Source organism: Heptranchias perlo, chromosome 1 (genome assembly GCF_035084215.1).
Source record: "Heptranchias perlo isolate sHepPer1 chromosome 1, sHepPer1.hap1, whole genome shotgun sequence".
NCBI lineage: Eukaryota > Metazoa > Chordata > Chondrichthyes > Hexanchiformes > Hexanchidae > Heptranchias > Heptranchias perlo.
In genome coordinates this window covers 33012608-33033888 of record NC_090325.1, presented here as the reverse complement: position 1 = coordinate 33033888, position 21281 = coordinate 33012608, and the positions used below count along the sequence as shown (strand labels likewise).

The following is a 21281-nucleotide window of genomic DNA, read 5'->3' as shown; positions in this document are numbered from 1 at the left end:
AGATGATTTAATGTTATTACAGTAATTTGGTCCAGGCAATTTTTTTCAGTATGGCAACAGGTTCAAATAGTTTAATAATTAGGAGTAAGAAGGCAAATCAGGTGGAACCCCTTGACCCAAAGGGCAATAGAGTTGTGAAGTAAGTTAACAGGAAAGGCTACTGAAGCAGACATTGTGAATGGAGTCTGGAGACTATTGGATTTGTTTCTGGAGAGAGGAGATTGAGTGGTAGGATGAGAAGGCAGGTAGGTGGGATTGATAGCTGGAAAAAAAAGACTAATTTTGTCCTAATGGCATTTTCCTATTCCTAAAAATTCTTAAGGCCTTTACGTAACTATAAGGACAGGGCTTTCATCCCATCAGTCTGGGTTGGATTTGAATCCAAGTCTCGGTGGTTAAAGGATAGTTGCTAGCCCACTCGCTCCTTATCGAGGCTTTGAGTTTTTCATTGAAGTGGCCTTCCGTCCTATGTGACTTTTACCACTACCCTCTTTTTTGAACAGAAAATACATTATCTAATACTTTAATGGGAGCAGGGTTGATTTCAGTTAGACATTTCTGCTAGTTGGGGAAGGATGATTTGAGGCAGGAGAGACATGTCGATCAGTAAGGCTGGAATTTATAATAGCAGGACCCTGAACTGGCATCAGTATGAGTCATTCTCCCATGGTGGGTCTGGTTTACATTGTTGCTGGTTTCAACTTTTTTTTCATGGCAAAACAGAGGTTAAATTTTAGGATGTGTCCTTTTGGATGAAAAAAAACATTGTGTGGGAGGTGGCGGTTTCTGACCTCTTTGCCAATGTGAACACAGGGTATTATTCCATGCATGATTAATATAGTGTAAAGAGCACAGAACTCCTGTCTGTGGTTGACATGATATAAATACAGTCCTTTTTAAAAAAAAAAATCAATGGGTTGATTAGGAATACCAGCTGGCATGTCAGACTAAAATGCTCATTGGCATACAGCTTGATAATAAACTGGAGATAATTACTGTAGATTCAGATTGTACCCATGTTCTGGAGCTATAATGTCCTTGAGTTCAGCATCACAATGAAGAGATCCTAGAAGGACAAATTTCCATATGTACAGATGGTGGTTCTGCTTATGTCTGCAAAGTAGCAGATTAGAATATGTTTTTGACATGAAGGGGGAAGGGATAAAAGGGACTTAAAAACAAGAAGGGACCTTGGTGTGCTCTCTGCTTCTATGGAGGAAAGGTTTTTTTTCTGCCTCTCCTGTTGTCCTCTTTTCATCACCACTCGTCATTGGTGACTTAACCCTTTGCATACTGTACCTTAAGAATTCATTGTAAGTACATAGATTATTTATTATAATGAATTTCTAATATTTCTCTCAGTTGTGTCTTCCTTCTACAATCTACAAAGTTTTAAAATCCAAGCTTGGCTTCACCTAATCTCAATTTCTTGATTAACCTCACCACCTCTACTACTCATCAACCTTTTGTGCTGTTCTGCGTATGGGCCTTGACCTTTCACCTTGGTGTGTCAATTTAAAAGAAAAAGTTCCCTTTATAGGTGTAAAACTTGACTTTGTTGTTCATTCTCAGAGGAGACAGAAAATTTTATTTTGGCAGTATGGTTTAAAAAGTGAATATTTTGAAAGCTCCAAAATAAAGGCCCCCCTCGATTTTAGAAGGGTTAATTCAGCGGCTCTATTTGCACATTCTTTGAAAGGTAAGTATAAGACCAAGTTATTCAGCCTGTCAGATTCATCCAGTCATTTCTCGGTTGACAGTGCAGTACAGTACTGAGGAAATGCTGCACTGTCGGAGGTGTCATCTTTCGGATGAAATGTTAAACCAAGGCCCTGTCTACCCTTTCAAGTTGACTTAAAAGATCCCACGTTACTTTTCGAAGGAGAGCAGTGGAGTTCTCCCAGGTGTCCTGATCAGTGTTTAGCGCGCAACCAACATCACTGAAAAAAAGATTATCTGGTCATTTATCTCATTGAAAGACTTGCATTTATATAATGTCTTTCATGTCCACAGGACGTCCCAAAGCATTTCACAGCTAATGAAGTACTTTTGAAGTGTAGTCACTGTTGTAATGTAGGAAACGTGGCAGCCAGTTGGTGCACATCAAGCTCCCACAAACAGCAATGTGATAATGACCAGATAATCTGTTTTGAGGTGTTGGTTGAGGGATAAAAATTGGCCAGGACACGGGAGAACTCCCCTGTTCTTCTTCGAAATAGTGGATCTTTTACGTTCACCTGAGAGGGCATACAGGGCCTCGGTTTAATGTCTCATCTGAAAGATGCCACCTCTGACAATGCAGCACTCCCTCAGTACTGCATTGAAGTGTCAACATAGATTTTGTGCTCAAGTTCCTGGAATGGGACTTGAACTCACTCAGAGGTGAGAGTGCTACCAACTGAGCCATGGCTGACACTGACATTGCTGTTTGGGGACCGTGCTGTGCGCAAATTGAAACCCTACCAAACGTGAGCAATGCTCTCTGCAGTGGAGAGCTGCTAATGTATCCTCAAAGATTTTTCTCTTTTGGTAAATATACTCCAGGATAAGGCCCGATACTAATCGCAAAACATTAGTCAAATTTGGTTAATGTTTTGTCTCTGTACAAATTTCTACATCACAATTGATTTCTCCTTCACAAAATAGAAGAGGAAGTATCATTAGAATGAGGAATTTTCAGGATGCCTTGCCTGTTAAAATGGCCACCATGGCAATCCTGTGCTTTGTTGTTCCAACATGTGCTTCTGCAATATAGCTTACAAAGCCTGGTCTCAGGTTTGAAAAGGTGACAGGTTTGATCCTTGTTCTGTGCTGGTGATTTCATTTATGGCAATAGTAGATATTGCAGTTGGCCTCTGTGTCCCTCAGCTAGAATGGGGAAAAAAAATTGTGTTTTCTACCCTAATGGCTTAGGAGGTGTATGTAATACTGGCTATGGAACCAATCCCTTCAGATGAGGAAGGCCCCAAGCTAGATTCTCGGTCTGCGTTGAGTCTGCTGATCTTGACCATTGTGTGCGCTCCAACTGGTCTCATTGACTTTGATGCAAAGTGTGAGTGTGTGGACATTACGTAGAAAAACATAGAAGTTACAACATGGAAAAACAGGCCATTCATACCAACCAGTCTGTGTTGGTGTTTACCCTTCATGCGAGCAAATAGTTCTAGTCCCATTTACCTACCCTGTTCCCATAGCCCTTCAAACTCTTTCTGCTGGGTGAGGACAGGGTCAAACTCAGTTATGATGGCACCCATGGTGAAATAGTTTACTGATGCCCGTTGTCCAGGCTCATGTAAATAATGTGATTACTTGAATGAGGCGCAAGAGGACTGGCAATGCCAAGCCCAGGGATGCTGAGGCCCAACTACTATTCTGGTATTGACTTAGAGGTTAGAACTTGGCCCTTTAAGAAAGATGAAAATCTATTTTTCAGGTTAAAATGATTGAAAAATTTTTTTTACACAGTATCTGCATCTGAATTATTTCACAGTATGCACGACATCAGATGCAATGTGGGCACTGTAGGTGGAGGAAATTTTGATCATTTATTTGCTAAACAAGGGTCATCCTGTGAAGTCAAAGACAATGCAACCACAGTAAACAAGCTGCTGTTGTCAATCTTTCCTTTAATTCACTCCAATATAAGGAGAGGTTGAATAACTAGTTTAATTAGTCCAGCTATTCAAGCACTTCGACCCCACCCTGTGTTGCCATACCAACCAAAAGCAAACATTGCAATTATTTGCTGATGTTCAAAGAAATTCTACCAATCTCAAACTCTTCAGCACGTGTGGAGGAGAGGAGCGAGGGTTCAGATTTGACACAATCCCCTTGTTTTAACCACTTTCTTTTTGTGTCTGTTCTGTCACTCTCAGCAAGTAAAGGGATGTGAAGTGAAATGCTATTTCCCTTTTGCACCTCATGTGAGCATCCAAGAATTCCAAGTCAGGTCTAGCACAGGTTCGATCCCCTTTGGTTTGCTCTGTACTAGCTTATCAATGGGTAATATTCCCCCTGCTTCCAATACATTTTATAAATGAGAGATTCTGGCCAGTTGGCCTTCACTGTAATTTCACATTCCCTCTCTACCCATACTTGCCACATAAATTACTCAATCTCTCGCATTCCTTCCTCCCTGTCAAATTTTTGTTGCCCCATTGCATTTATGTTTGGGGAGTCTCTGGGTGAGCTTGCTTAACAGTTTAGGAAGGATTCAATTCATGTTCGTACTGGTAGATTGCATGTACTCCACTCCTTTACAATGTTGAGCAGCCATCAGACCAAATACTTTGATTTGAGCTCTCTGGACTGGGTTCAGGTGGTGTAATATATTTCAACTCTGCATGCCAAACCCATTTGAGGACTAGCAGTTAAGGTCTGTGTTACATAGGGTGCTGCATAAGAAGATTTGCATTACATTCAGATGAGTTTGGCTTGGTTTATTGCAGTAAAGTTAACTATTGTTCTGACGAAAGGTCTTCGACCTGTAACGTTAACTCTGTTTCTTTCTCCACAGATGCTGCCTGACTTGCTGAGCTTTTCCAGCATTTTCTGTTTTTATTTCAGATTTCCAGCATCTGCAGTATTCTGCTTTTCAAATTAACTATTGTGCCTCTTGCAACCACTTCCCTATTTGCAAAACCACCCAATGATAAAATATCTCGTATTTGGTTGTTAAACTGGATAATGGCATAGACCTTTTAGAAAGACGAATTCTCTTAACTGTTATAAAATTGATGGGACTAAGATGCATGGGCACAGCATAGCCATCTGGTACTGTTATATCCCAGCGCAATGTGTGACTGGGTTAAAGTTGCACTGACATCACAGCAAAGGGTATTACTAAAGAATTTATGCCATGTTCCTTTACAGGGGATCATACAGTGTCACTATTGGTGGTATAATTCCTCACTTCACCAATGTACCATGACCATTGTAATTTTGAAATTTATTTTGAAAGGTTTCCCCCCCTCAAATTTAGTCTCTTCCCCCTTTCTCTTCCCCCCACACTCCGGCCCCCTTTTCGTGCATGGCATGGCACGGTTCCATCGTTTTCCCTCCGATACCTCACTAAAGTGGCCATTCATCATGTTCAAGCCTGGATAGTGAGCGTTGACAAGTTGTTGAATTATGTGGGCACCATCCAGTCCTTTCCTCACCACATATCCACACCTTTTATTATTTCCTCCCTAGTGTAGAGGTGGTGAGGCCATTCTAGTTGAAACTAGCTAACTTAGCATGAACTGGTGATCAAACCTGGGACCTTACTGGTCTGATACCGCCCAGTGAGGTACTGATTGTACATTCACTTTCTCAGCCAACAGGCGCACAAAAATACTTATTTTTAAAAAAAAAATGTTGCTTGATCAAAACGTTAAATGGTGTTTTCTGCAGAATAAATTTTTCCTATGTTCAAGAATGCATCGTGTTAAATTTGCCAGAAGCCGAGCTTGTTTGAACTCTCCATAACTCTGCACCGAATATGTTTGGGAGATTTTATTTTAGATGGTGAAGAACTTCAGGTTTTTATTCAATTTTTTTTTAAGCTTCACAATGAATATATCTATTATTGAAAGCTTTCTGTCTCTGTGTCTGATATTATAAGATTATAATAAACAGGTAATGTTGTTGATTTGGTCTGTGATATCACATGGTTAATATTACCCAATCAGGCCGTTGGTAAGAAATTTTCAAGCCATCTTCAGTTGCCACGACAATTCTCCATTCCCCTTCAGTTAATCCTCCACGCTGCCCACCTATTGCATCCTCTTTTTCTCCACTCCTGTGACTCTTCTGTAATCCTGGGCCTGGCCTTGATTTTGGGCTTTGATCCCCTCCTTCCTGAGTGCTCTAGCTCTGATCCTCTTTCCTACACTTCCAGACACACTCTGAGTGCTCCAGATCTGACTCTGCTCCTTCCTACCAACCAGCCGAAGCCCCAAGTACTGCAGCTCTGCTCCTTCGTGGCAGTGTCGGATAGTCCCTGCTCTGTGACTCCAGACCTTGCCTTCACCACTCTGCTCAGTCCCGGTGCATCGCCCTACCCAGCGCATTCTCACCACCTTGTTTTCATGCTGTGCTCTTTAGCTTCTCTCCCTAGGCCCATGCTACTTCATAACTGACCTCTCTGACAGTGCGAATAGGGCGCCAACCCTCCAGGAGTTTCCTGGAGTCTCCAGCAATTGAAGAGTAATCTCCTGCATACTGCAGCCCCCAGGAGAAAAGTCATGGGGCCGTTACAAAAAATTGTGTTTATTTCAATTTCTTTGAACACTTTCAAAAATTTTTAAAACCAATAATGGAATGGGGGGGGGAAGAAAAAGGGCTGTTTGATTGGGTGGAGCAATTAGGGGCAAGAGGTCATGTTATGAAATCTCCAGGAATATGTCCAACCAGAGATGGCAACACTAACTGCGGACTTCCTGCCTACTGGGGCCGTAATGAGACATTTGTACTTCTGTGTTGAGACACTGGCACATCTGTGCCCAGACCCCATGCCTAAAGGTCCACTTGCATTTGGTCCCTATTATTTCCCCACTCAGCCCTGCTTCCTCCAAGTCTCTGAATTACAAGGTCATTGCTTCAAGGCCCACTGTAGAGACTTGAACACATAATCTAAACTGACACTTCAGTGCAGTACTGAGGTAGATCTGTACTGTCAGAGGGGCTGTCTTTTAGAGGAGACATTAAACCGAGGCCTTATGTTCCCTCAGGTGGATGTAAAAGATCCTATGGCACTATTTGAAGAAGAGTAGGGGAGTTTTCTCTGTTATCCTGGCCAACATTATCCCTCAACCAACACCACCAAAAACTGATTACCTGGTCATTTATCTGATTGCTATATGTAGGACCTTGCTGTGTGCAAATTGGTTGACGTGCTTCCCTTCATTACAACAGCGACTACACTTCAAAAGTACTATGGCGTAGTGGATATGTTACTGGACTACTAATCCAGAGGCCTGGACTAATAACCCAGAGAACCAGAGTTCAAATCCCACCACAGCTATTTGAGAATTTGAATTCAGTTTAAAAATCTGGTATCCGTTTAAAAAAAAAACGTGACCATGAAGCCGTTGCAATGTCGCAAAAACCCAACAGGTTCATTGATGCAATATAGGGAAACTGAAACTTGCTGTGCTTACCCGGTTTGGCCTATATGTGACTCCAGTCTCTTAACTGCCCTCTGAAATGGCAAAGGTTGTATCACCACCTTCTCAGGGCACCTGGGGAAGAGCAATTGATGACCACACCCAGAGAATGGGGAAAAAAAGCTTCATTGGCTATGAAGTTCTTTGGGACATCCTGAGGTCATGAAAGGTGCTGTATAAATTCAAGTTTTTCCTTCCTTCCATCCTTATTCTTAGCCGAAGTATTCGCTCAAATTTCTCCCTGACCTACAGCTGTTTCAGCAGCTCCCAGTTGGACTTTCTTGCAGAATGGAACAAAAGCTGGACACAGTTGCAAGAAGTGAGGGACACTGATTTCTGTGGGCTACCACTAGAGATCAACTAAACAATCTGCTTGTTTTTCATTGAAACAGTTGGCTTTCTGTTAGGAGGGCTTACATTGACATAAAACTGATTCGACCCCTTGATTTAATATTTATTTAATGCAATAGCTGGTAAAATGTTAATGCTGTGCCTCACAAACAATTCTTCAGGCTTTGTGTCACAATGTGTTAGTCTCTCAGCTAATAAGTGTTGGCTGGTGCCAGTAATTGAGTAATGTTGAGGGTGTGCTTAGTGCTGATCATGTTACGCCAAACCTGGTAGACATTTGGCACCCACAGGAGCCACTAAGTGTATAATCCATGCAGTTTTACATTCCTTTATGCAGTGAGATGAGGTATCCATTGGATGAGCAAACTATTTGGATATGATTTTAACAAAAGATTTTCTTCTGCTTAATTGGAGGGGAGAAACTATTAGGAGCAGCTGTGGATGTGAGAAACTGCGGCTGAAGTTTGAGTAATGGTGGACTTCTGGGTGGGGGAGCTGGGCCTGGGAGGCAACGGGTGGGAGGAGGAGAGGGGAAGACAAGAGTTTTGAACTAGGGATGGGTTGGGAGAGAACTGGATGGTACAGTGGGTTGGTACACTGTTCTAACACCTCTGTGCCTAGAGGAATGGAATGAAAATCTCTTCTCTGAGAAATGAGCATTCTTAATCTACTTTTTTATGATGTGGAGATGCCGGTGATGGACTGGGGTTGACAATTGTAAACAATTTTACAACACCAAGTTATAGTCCAGCAATTTTATTTTAAATTCACAAGCTTTCGGAAGCTTCCTCCTTCCTCAGGTGAACGTTTGTTGGAAATGAAATCCTCGAAATGAAATCGCACTTATAATTCACAGAACAATGCTTGGTGATTACAGACAGTTTTTTCAACTGCCCGTTGCCAAGGCAATCAGTGTGCAGACAGACAGGTGTTACCTGCAAGGTCTCTGAATATACAAATCACCAAAAAAAACAACAAACAAAAAAAAAACAGAGATAGAGAGGTAGAAACATAGAAAAGACAGCAACTGACCCGTTATATTAAAAACAGATAACATTTGTTCGCTGGTGGGGTAACGTGTAGCGTGACATGAACCCAAGATCCCGGTTGAGGCCGTCCTCATGGGTGCGGAACTTGGCTATCAATTTCTGCTCGACGATTTTGTGTTGACGTGTGTCTCGAAGGCCGCCTTGGAGAACGCTTACCCGAAGGTCGGTGGCTGAATGTCCTTGACTGCTGAAGTGTTCCCCGACTGGGAGGGAACCCTCCTGTCTGGCGATTGTTGCGCGGTGTCCTTTCATCCATTGTCGCAGCGTCTGCATGGTCTCGCCAATGTACCATGCTCTGGGGCATCCTTTCCTGCAACGTATGAGGTAGACAACGTTGGCCGAGTCACAGGAGTATGAACCATGCACCTGGTGGGTGGTGTCCTCTCGTGTGATGGTGGTATCTGTGTCGATGATCTGGCATGTCTTGCAGAGGTTACCGTGGCAGTGTTGTGTGGTGTCGTGGACGCTGTTCTCTTGAAAGCTAGGTAATTTGCTGCGAACGATGGTCTGTTTGAGGTTGGGTGGCTGTTTGAAGGCGAGGTGTGGGGATGGCCATAGCGAGGTGTTCGTCGTCATTGATGACATGTTGAAGGCTGCGGAGAACATGGCGTAGTTTCTCCGCTCCGGGGAAGTACTGGACGACAAAGGGTACTCTGTTGGTTGCGTCCCGTGTTAGTCTCCTGAGGAGGTCTATGCGATTTTTTGCTGTGGCCCGTCGGAACTGTCGATCGATGAGTCGAGCGTCATATCCCGTTCTTACTAGGGCGTCTTTCAGCGTCTGTAGGTGTCCATCGCGTTCCTCCTCGTCTGAGCAGACCCTGTGTATTCGCAGGGCCTGTCCATAGGGGATGGCCTCTTTGACGTGGTAAGGGTGGAAGCTGGAAAAGTGGAGCATCGTGAGGTTGTCCGTGGGCTTGCGGTAGAGTGAGGTGCTGAGGTGCCCGTCTTTGATGGAGATTCGTGTGTCCAAGAAAGAAACTGATTCTGAGGAGTATGGGCATGGCCCTATTACATAAAACTTCCCATAATCTGGGACTAAACTAGTAATCACTGTTGGCAAGGCCATAAGAATGGCTCATGTGAGAAATGTTACTGTCGTACAATAGTTGGTGTACTTGGAGATTGGTGGTAAGGCTCGTTGTTGGTGCAGAGTAGGGGGATCTTCACTGCATCAATTCTGAATTGGAAGTGCTAATCATGCAGACTTCATACTACCACTGCAGCAGCCTCATGTGATGAACACAACACAGCTCCTTCTCATTTGCTCAATATATCAAACAATTCTGCTCGTGAATCCCTCTATTTTTATTACGCCACTGGTTACTGCGAGACTAAATTTTACTTGTGATATATACAGAAAGGTGTATTTAATAATTGGACCCACTGTGATAATATCTTGGTAAATACTTCGATGTTTAGTCAGTCCGCTTGTAGATTAATATCCTCCACTTGGTCTGTGCATATCAATTTATACCTAACGCAATGCTACAAAATGATTTTAATAGTTATACCATATCCATAAAGCATGTTTCTGATACACAGTATCTGCAGAGGAAGTATATAAACTTTTTGGAAGCAATTCCACTCTCACTTTTATAGCTAATATAACTTTTCTCCTTTAATTTTCTTCCCTTCTATCTTGAAGGTGCTAACTCTTGACTCTCTGTACTGTCAGACTGCTTATCTGACATGCAGCCTTGGATGAGCTGCAGTTTTCTCCATCTAAACGTTTGGGAAGATTTCAGCCCTTACCACAAATTCTGTACCCTTTCCAATTACTCTATTTCCTCCTCTTTCCCCCCCCCCCCCCCCAACCCAAACCCTACTCCTGGGCTACAGTCTCCAGCTGAACCAGACTGTTCGCAACCGTGGCATCCTATATAACCCTAACTGAGCTTCCAATCCCATACCCTATTCATCATGAAGACTGTCTACTTTCACCTCTGTAACATCTCCTGCTCTGCCTATCTATCAGCTGATCTGTTGCTGAAACCCTCATCCATGCCTTTGTCACCTGTAGACTCAACTATTCCAATACTCTGTTGGCCAGTCTCCCATTCATCACTCACTGTAAACCAGCTTATCCAAAACTTTGCTGCATGAATCCTATCCCATGTCAAGTCCCACTCACCCATCACGCTTGGCCTCTATGTTCTACATTGGCTCCTGGTCCCCCATTGCCTCATATTTTAAATCCCCACCCTTGTTTTTAAACCCTTTCTTAGCCTTGCCCCTCCCTCTCTGTAACCTCTGCCAGACCTACAATTTCCCCCCCCTCCCCCCCCCCCCCCCCCCCCCCCCCCAAAAAAAAAACTCTGTTCATCTGACTTGAGCCTCTTGTGCATTCCCCACTCTTTGTCTCACCATTAACAGCCATTCCTTCAGCTGCCTTGGCCTCCTGCTGTGGATCTCCCTCCCGAAACCCCTTTGTGTCTCCACCTCCCTCTTCTCTTTTAAGACCCTCTTTTAAACTCACCTCTTTGGCCAAGCTTTTGATCTGCCCTCCTAAAATCTCCTTTGGCTTGGTGTCCATATTTTAATGATGCCTCTGTGAACAGCTTTGAGATTTTTTTTTATAAAGTTAAAGACGTTCAATAAATGCAAGTTGTTTTTGTTATTACTGTTCTTCTACTATTGCTGCTACTACAACTACATAAACAAAGCTATTCCACTGCAGTAACTTTTTCCGTATCATAGTTACTCAATACCAGGTTTGCAGCAATGGGTTTTCCAAGACATAATAAAAGTACCAGAGTGTCATTTCACTGTCCTTCTATTGTGACAGTGTTGCCAACCTTTCTTGAAGAGACTGAGTCACGTGAGTGTAAGAGCTAGTTCAACGCCAAGTCAATCCATCGATTTCCATTTAAGTTTGTCCCTTTGTTCTTTTTTAGAATTACCATTGATTGACTTGTTGATTTGACACACCGCTGGTTCTGAATGTATTGTCAGCCGCTCTTTGGCTGACTGCATTGGAGTTGCCTGAATTGGCCGAGTCAGCAGCACTGCTCAAGACATTGGCATCAGTTACAACATGCTTTTATAGACAATTTTACAACACCAAGTTATAGTCCAGCAATTTTATTTTAAATTCACAAGCTTTCGGAGGCTTCCTCCTTCGTCAGGTGAACGACGGAGGCTTCCTCCTTCACCTGACGAAGGAGGAAGCCTCCGAAAGCTTGTGAATTTAAAATAAAATTGCTGGACTATAACTTGGTGTTGTAAAATTGTCTACAATTGTCAACCCCAGTCCATCACCGGCATCTCCACATCAGAACATGCTTTTAAATAGCTGAGAGTGCTGTACTGGTATTTGCATGTTTTCTTCAGGCACTGATGCATTAGAGACTGCGAACAGGCACACAAGGTGGCTGGTGCAATATTTGGAGCGTAAGGAGTTCAGTTCAATAAAAGTAGGTGGAATCTACAGAAAAACTAATCACTGCTGTTTGCTGAATTTTTGTAATTTTTGAATTTTTCTAATACAAAAGGACAATCTTGACAGATTGTATATTAAATGGTTTTCAGGTTAGGTTTGGTCCCAAATCCAATCAGTGTTCTTGTCTGGTTATTGGTTTGACAGCTTCCACCCGACCCCTTCTCCCCCCCGCAAAAAGAAAAATAAAGGCACTTTTCTTATCTCGGGTAATAAATGGAGCACTTGTAAATATCCTCTAGGGGTAGCTCCTGTTTGTCTAGACCTGTACTGAGCAGTGATCCATTAAATGGTATAGTACACATCAGCTGTTCTCTACAGTCTGGGTGGAGCATTGAGTAAAAGCTATTTTGTGAGACATGTTGGTTGTGCATTGGAAAATTATTAGGGTTCCCAACCTTCCTATCAACAAAGCATTGGTCACCAGAAACAGCAAAATAGCCTCTTGGGCCCTCTCTCCCTTTTCTAGTGGGTAAATGCAGTGTAGGATGTGGAACTGAGCTATAGGAGAGTGATTTTTAACTGGGGTGCCAGTCAGAATTATACAAAATGCCTCAGAGTCCCCAGGCAAGAGTGGAGGAAAAGTCAACCAGATCTGATGCTTCTGCGTGCTGTAGGGTGACTGAACAGATTTTTGGGAAATGAGAGGATTGGGCTTGAATAGATAGACATTCCCCATCCCCAGGCTCATATCTGAAGAATGGCAAACTGGGGACAGATTTGGATGGCTGTTTACACCCACTGAACCACATCTCAACACCAGTAGCCACCCTTTTTCCCCTCCAGCCTCATCCACATCAAATGCCATTCCTGATTGAGAAAAACTACTGAACTACTCCCAGGCCTTCACCAACGTGGGTCTGTAGCTGGAACAAGTACATGTGAGAATATTGTAGGGTGTTTCTCCTCTTCAGTTTTCCTTGATACCCTTGGGGAAGTGCATAACCTCTAGTTCTGAGTTTTCCCAAGATGATATGACACTCTCAATGTGGGAAATCATGAATATGAGCTCACGTCTTACCACACAGTTGCAGCAGTTTGAAACTCCAATACCCTGTGTCATAACTTGCATTTTCTTGCATAGGTATCTCCATTTCCTAAGTGGGTAGAGGGCCTACACCCAGGCATTTGCTAATCACACTCTAATTGTTTATTGAACTACTTGAGAACAGCTTGAGTGACTTTCCCTCTGGTTACCTCCCCACCCTTAAAGAAATTAGTGAGGTGAGCAGCGAAGGATAACTTTCATTCTTGGGAATTTAAGTTATGAGAAAACGTTCAGGCAGTTCGGTTTCTTTTCTTTTTGAAAAGAGGAAACTGCGATGTCCTATTTGAAATTTTCAACATTTCAAAAGGGATTGACCAAGTTGATCGAGACAAATTGCTCATTGTGATGAAGTGTTCAAGTTTTGGGCTGTACAAGATACCTATTTGGAAGTTGGAAGGGAAGTTGGGGACAATTTTATTTTTGTAATAAGTCACCAGTGATACCAACGGTTACTTTTACAATGGCCCTATTCTAATTCTAATTCCAGGAGTCCAGTGTCCGTGAGCTGGCTCCCTACATATATACTGCTGAATCTGGCTGCCTGAACTAATTGGTAGATTTGTAGACCTATATTTTTGTTCCACTTGGCAACAGTCCTATAAGGTTAAGAAAATGTATAAGGTTATTCCTCCCTCACCACAGCCAAACTGAGCATGTAGACATGAAAAGTGAGTCCACCAATACCTGAATAACTTAACATCCCTACTCCTCAGAAGTGAAGCTGGTAGATTGGGATGTTGGTGACTTGACCTGAGACCCTTGAGTTGTGAAGAGAAGATCTGCAGGCTCATGATCTAAATGAGGCAGCAGCTAGATCAGGTGATAGGAGTTGTTTGCAGTATAATGACGTTATAAATTAGGCATTGGGACAAGTAGACAGCTGACTCATTGTTCCTGCGTAGGAGGCAACAAAGCTGTATGAGGCTGCTTCAGATTACTCATACCTGTGACACACCTTCAGTTTCTAAATATGACTTTCACTTTCTGCGTGGTGGTTTGTTTTTTTGATGGGAAATCACTACATTGAGCAATTTAGTGAGAGGGTGTGGAATAAGGCACATGGTGATGTCTTGTGAATTTGGATTGAAATAGCTCTCTGAGTACCTAATTGGGAAATGGAATACTAAGCCATGCATAGCAGACCTTTTCCAGTTGATTCTTGGTCTGTGCTGAGTTAGCTGATCGCAGCTGGGGCAGCTATTGACTTTGGCACCCTGGGCTGGAGGAGGAAGTAAGGTTCTAGCAAACAGCCAGTGCAGACTGTGTGCATGGATGGCTTTCAGCTGGGAATAGCAACAGTCTCACTTGTGCTTAACCCTCTGTGGTAAAATTGCCTGTCAACACTCTCAATTTAAGCTTACATATGAAGAGTGGCTCCTTGGCAGCGTACTGGAGAACTATGGAACTGCACCCCAGCAAGAGTCAGCAACTCCAGGAGAGGTGTGGAGACAGTTGGGACAATAAGAAATAAATTTGGGTGGAGACATAATTACTAGTGTATCTACTGCTTATGTTGTCATAGAATCAGACAATCTTAGTGTATCTGGGCTCACACATGGTTACTTGGGTGAGGCAGTAGAAGGTTGCTGGTGCCCACTGAACTGTACTCCAATTTAGCAGATTACTTAAAAAGTGCCATCTTTTTTCCTACATAGTATTGGCACTAATATGCTGAATAAACCTAATGACAACTGAGATTATATAAATTGGTTAGTAGATGGAGTTAAAATACAGATCAGCCATGATGTAATTGAATGACAGAACAGGGTCGAGGGACTGAATGGCCTACTGCTCTTCCCGTGTTCCTATCTCCCCTCTGGTTCTTTTGTGTAAATAAAGATATGCTGTATGGTTTGTACAGAATGTAGAGTATGTGACTTATTTAGTTTCCAGTCCATTACCCGAGGGCTGTAGGCATTGCTTTTGTAGTTGTATCAATAATTCAAAGAATCTGTGTAGTAGGGTGGGGCAGAAGAGAAAGAATTTGCTCCATTGTAGTCACTCAACCAGGGGCAGAAGAATTACATTTCCAAGAAATAAATGTTCGTGACTATAATGGTTTTCAATGAACAGGCCCAGGATTAGAATTTTTTTTTGCCATGGTATCCTTCTGCTGCCTAGTGTTTCCTTTTATACACGTTGTGAGGATTGCAGCAGTCATGACTTTTTTGTCTCCCAAAAGGGGACATTTTAAACGGTCACTGTTTTCATGAAACATGTTGGGCAACCACAAGGATCAATGACGTAACTCATCTCTATGTCACTTGTACCTAATGTCAGTAACATAAAAGATGCATGGCACTTCTGTTTCCTCAAAGCAAAAATGGTGGTTGGATACAACCCTTCAGCTACCCTCTTCCCCCATCTCTTTCCACTCCCCCCCCCCCCCCCCCCCCCCAAATCTTGGCCTGAACAGGGTTTTGTTCCAGGACACTCAGGCATGCCTGGCATCCAGTGCAGATGAAGGAAATGTGTTGTATTATAATACAGCAGCCCATTTGTGGACGAACGCAATATGGGTTCAACTGTAAAAGTGGCAGGATTTTTGATGGACCGAAGAAGGGGCAGAATTCTGGTTCTGCCCTAAATTCTGTGCCCCTCCCCCACCACTGTTGCACTGCAAAACTGCCCTCCCCAGTCCCAAGGATTTCAGGGCCCTTGTTTTTATCCATCACTCTCTAGGCTAGTGACATTGTCAGAACAGCTGAGGCAAATTAGCAAGATTAGAGATCAGAGAAAAACATTTTTTCCCCCCCAGAGGTTAGTGGACATGTGGACCAGACTCTCAGAAAAAAGTAGTTGTAAATTGTTGAACGTTGTTTCCTCCCCAATGGTGTGTAAAACTGGATGTAATTGTTTATTTGGAGAGACTCCTAGGCTGAGGAGCTTTCCCCCGCACTACTATAGTCAAAACTAACCTCTCCTAACAGTAGTAGATTCTGATTTAAAAGGGACTTGAATCAATATCTGAGTTGGGTGATTGAGGGTTGCAGAGATGTTAACAGCATAGCTTGATTTATTTTCACGAGATGGAGGAGAAGAAATTACGCGTACCTTAGCAATCGACAGGCGGTGGTTGTAGGAAATGTCCACAATAGAGTCTGGGTGGAGACTCTGGGTGTAGACTCTGGGTGGAGCCAGCTTGATCAGTCAAATAGCCTTTTCTCACTCCAGACTTTGTTTTCAACTCTGTGTTAGACAGCTATTATTCTAAAGTTACACTGACCCAGAAATCAATAACACGTCAAAGGTAGTGAAGCATGTGTTTTTGAAAAAGCTCAAAGCTTTGAGTATCCACAGGTCATCTGAACTAGATCCAGCATCTTTTCAGAAATGAGTGAGTGATCATTTTCAGGAGCTCCATAAATGCAGGAGCTGTACATGAGAACTGAAAAGCGCCCTGAATCAACTCAATATTCCAAAAGTAGGAGTGATTGGGGAACCAAGTAATTATGAACCAGTTATCTTCACATGAGTAGTTGGGAAAGTGCTTGGGATGCTGTCAGTATTTGTTAAAATAGAAAGGGGTTTTGGAAGCAATAGATAATGTCTCACTGTTCTACAGGAACCTTTTAAGTGGATGAGGGCTATCCAATGGCTTGAACATATTTGATCTTACTTTTCTTGAGTCTTATAAACGTCAAATCGTCAGCTGGCTTGAAAATGGAAAGCAGACAGTGCTGATAAATGGAAAGGGATCTGTTCGGTGGGGCATTTGGTGGTGGAGTTGTGAACTGATCTGTTTTGGATCAGCATGTTCTTGTTGACATTTCCTTGAATGAAATGGAGGGAGGGTACTTCTCAATATATTTTAACAATCTGTTGATAAGCTATCTGGGTGAATCATGCAGGGATGACTGATTAGTATTCAGAGGAATGTTTTCTGTGTACGCATGGTCGTGCTCAGAGGGTGGATCTTTGCACGTAGTTACTCTGATTCTCGCTTGTCTAAAATATAATAGTAAACAATTTTACAACACCAAGTTATAGTCCAGCAATTTTATTTTAAATTCACAAGCTTTCGGAGATTTTCTCCTTCCTCAGGCAAATGTTTCAAGAGCTCCTTGAAGCCTACGCATTTATACATATAGAACAATACATGGTGTTTACAGACTGCCCCTGCAACTGCCCGTTGCCAAGGCAATCACCGTGTTCAGACAGAGAGGTGTCACCTGCAGAACCCCCGAATACACATTCAACAAAAAAACAAACAGGGAAAAAAAACAGAGAAAAAAAACACAGAGAGAGGCAGAAACATCCGGAAGGCAGAGAGAGCCAGCAAATGACCCATTATATTAAAAACAGATAACATTTGTTATCTGTTTTTGCCTCTCTCTGTGTTTTTTTTCTCTTTTTTTTCCCTGTTTGTTTTTTTGTTGAATGTGTATTCGGGGGTTCTGCAGGTGACACCTCTCTGTCTGAACACGGTGATTGCCTTGGCAACGGGCAGTTGCAGGGGCAGTCTGTAAACACCATGTATTGTTCTATATGTATAAATGCGTAGGCTTCAAGGAGCTCTTGAAACATTTGCCTGAGGAAGGAGAAAATCTCCGAAAGCTTGTGAATTTAAAATAAAATTGCTGGACTATAACTTGGTGTTGTAAAATTGTTTACAATTGTCAACCCCAGTCCATCACCGGCATCTCCACATCATAAAATATAATACAAAGACGTTGCTTGATGTAACTGAAAATGAAATCCTGGTCACTGTGGTGTGAAGAAGCTTTGCTCTCTGTAACCTGATGCTTTCTGTACACTAATCTGCCAGAATTTTATTTGCAGTACACAAAGGTTTGGATCCCTGACCCAGAGGATGTTTGGAAATCAGCAGAAATCACCAAGGATTACAAAGATGGAGATGAGGTCCTTCATCTTAAACTGGAAGATGAAATGGTCAGTATTTCATTGGCTTTGGAGAGGGGGAGATGGAGGGAGAAGGAACTTTTATTGCTGGAGCCGTATGTTGGAGTTTGAACAAACTGCACTTGGGGGTGGCATTAATCTGGGTTAGCTTTAGTTTTTTAAGGGTGTGCAGTCTTGAAGAGGTCTTTTCTCATGAAAGGGAGGAAAGCCCAGCAATACCTGCACCACAGTGAGGTTACCTGCAAGCGACTTGACTCACTGTCCAAAGCACAGCAAGTATTTTACAGGACAATTACCATGTTTGTGTGCAAAGGAAGGTAGAGCAGCGATGATGGCCATTGCCTCGATGGTCACATGTCCCATTGTACATTCATTAATCACCCATTTAACTTTCTAAAGGTGAAATAAAAGCATGCTGGTTTTCACACTGTCCTTTCAACTCTGGAACCTACGATTAAGTCCAACCCAGACACACTCCTTTGCTGAGTGAAATGGAGCTGTGGTGATCTCAGTCCAGTTCCTAATGTGTATGGGCCTACAGCACAAAACTGCTTATAATTTGCTAATTGCAGATCGAGAAAGACAAATAAGATGGGTAGTGTGGCAAATGAGCGTGTCACACTGGTTCAGAGAGTGTGCTCTTCAAAGGTCGGAGTTGAGGCTCATTATTGAGGCAGAGTAAAGAGTTCTATTCTGCAGGTGGTCGTGCCAAAACTGGCCTAGGAATGTTTGATGCTGATAATCGGAGCCCAATTAAGAAAATATTCCATTCCCCAACCCATCCTTCACTTTTGGATTATATACAAATGTAACATTTGACACTGTTGAATGCTGAGGGTCAAAAGCAGAGATGTAGTGGAGAGTATACTGAGTAAACTTGCTTGTTTGGAGGCTGTGGTACGAGTGAGGATTAAACAAATTAATGGGCTAGATTTTCCCCCTGTTGACTATGAACGGATGAGTTATGCTTTGTCCTCAACAGCATCCCTTTCACATACACACTTGTTCCAAATTTGTGTCTGCACTACACATTCTCTCAGGTTCAGCATCACTGGTCAATCCCATAGGCATCCCCTATGACCGGCAGAGTAACTTTACTACTCACTGGCTAGTTAGCGTGACCCAGTGGGCAGTAACAACAAGTTTCCGCTTCGTGTACTAAATGCTGTGACCTTGGATGTGCCGCATGTGTGTTTAGGAGAATCTTTTGGAAGGCAGTCTGATGAGCACTCTAGTGAAATGAGGCCAATTCTAAAATAACAAACTAGATTATTTTTACATGAAATAAAAGAATGAACAGAACATAGTTTTCTAATGAGTCAAACAATTCTCTATTGCTCCTCGTAGCATCAAAATAATAAATTATGCAAACTTTGCCCTTTTGATATAGTAACTTAGGAAGTGAGGACCCCTCTGCCTCTCTGACTGTTTCAGACTCAAACTTGCTCCCAGAGAGGGGAAGACAAAAGCTTGACTTCTGATCCCTCCCTCAGCTGTCTATGCTGAGGATTGGCTCCCCGAACTGCCAATTAACACTACCACCTTGAAAAAGATACCTCCTCCTGCTTCCATCCCATGTCTCAGACATGATCCTGGCTGTTGGAGTTTATTCTGTGTAGAGTTTGGTAGCTGGCAGGAAGAGCATTAGAGAAATTGAGTTTGGTGATGAAGGTGTGGGTGAGGTTTTCAGCAATGGTGAGAGTGAGGCAAGGGTGGATGCGGGTTATGTTGCAGAGGTAGAAATAAGAGGTCTTGGTGATATATAGAATTTGGGTTTTGAAGCCCAGCTCAATCAAATAGACACTGAAGTTGTGCATCTTTGGGCTCAGTCTGAGTGAGTCAGGGAGGCTGACTGAAAGGGGTCGAGGATTTGGAGTTTTTGGCAGGAGCTGAACAGGACTGCTTCCATCTTGCCAATGTTACATTGGACAAGGTTCTAGTTCATCCACAACTTGATGTCAGAGAAACCATCATTTAACATAGTGGTGTCTGTGAAGTTGAGGATGGTAGTGGTGGAGGGGTTGGAGCTAGGAGTCAAGAGACAAATCTTGCCAATAATAGGTTACCACAACACACAGTTTACCATTACAATTGGTTTCTGTCTATTTCTGTGACTATTCTCTCAAAGTAACATACATATCAGAAACTGTGTATTTATGAAAAGAAATCTACTCCAAATGTTATAAAATGCACCAAATAAAGTGTAAAAAAATACATTTTTTTGGGAGAGGATGCCCCAAGAACCATCTAGAAAATAAATGCCATACATGGTGTACAGTGCACCCACTTTTAAAACTGCCACCACACTAGTGGTCAGATATACTGTTTCTACGGCCTAGCACTAGGTTTCAAGTAAACCTGAGTCACACAAGGTGTTGAAGTGGTGTGTTACTAGGCTGCAAGAGATCCATATGCCATAGCATTCAGTGGGTGAGGCTTCTTTATAGAAAATAATCAAGAAGGCTAATGGAATGCTGGCCTTTGTATCTAGAAGACTAGAGTACAAGGGGGCAGAAGTTATGCTGCAGCTATACAAAACCCTGGTTAGACCACACCTGGAGTACTGTGAGCAGTTCTGGGCACCGCACCTTCGGAAGGACATATTGGCCTTGGAGGGAGTGCAGTGTAGGTTTACTGGAATGACACCCGGACTTCAAGGGTTAAGTTACGAGGAGAGATTACACAAATTGGGGTTGTATTCTCTGGAGTTTCGAAGGTTAAGGGGTGATCTGATCGAAGTTTATAAGATATTAAGGGGAACGGATAGGTTGGATAGAGAGAAACTATTTCCGCTGGTTGGGGATTTTAGGAGTAGGGGGCACAGTCTAAAAATTAGAGCCAGACCTTTCAGGAGCGAGATTAGAAAATATTTCTACACTCAAAGGGTTGTAGAAGTTTGGAACTCTCTTCCGCAAACAGCAATTGATACTAGCTCAATTGCTAAATTTAAATGTGAGATAGAAAGCTTTTGGCAACCAAAGGTATTAAGGGATATGGGCCAAAGGCAGGTATATGGAGTTAGATCACAGATCAGCCATGATCTTATCAAATGGCGGAGCAGGCACGAGGCGCTGAATGGCCTACTCCTGTTCCTATATTCCTATGTTTCCTATGTTTGTTGAATGTGTTTTTGTTCCTTTTTGTTTCCGGGTTTTGCTGCAGCCCCTCCAGTACCCCATCAACTCAAAGGCAAACCAGTTACCTTTCCTGCGCAATCCAGATATCCTGGTTGGCGAGAATGACCTGACGGCACTCAGTTATCTTCATGAACCTGCAGTGCTCCACAACTTAAAGGTCCGCTTCCTGGAGTCCAACTCTATATACACGTACTGTGGTGAGTAAAACAAAAATAGTATCCAGGGCAAGAGTGGTGGGTATGTAGGACA

At 42.8% G+C, this 21281-nt stretch overlaps 1 protein-coding gene across 1 annotated transcript in view; it reads left to right on the top strand.

The window, feature by feature from the left end:
* Positions 1-21281, top strand: part of myo5b (myosin VB) — a 260378-nt gene that overhangs the window by 59082 nt on the left and 180015 nt on the right. Inside the window, exons 2-3 of the mRNA XM_067983571.1 lie at positions 17815-17925; positions 21058-21229. Of these exons, the coding sequence (XP_067839672.1) occupies positions 17815-17925; positions 21058-21229 (283 nt within the window). The remainder of the gene's footprint in view (positions 1-17814; positions 17926-21057; positions 21230-21281) is intronic.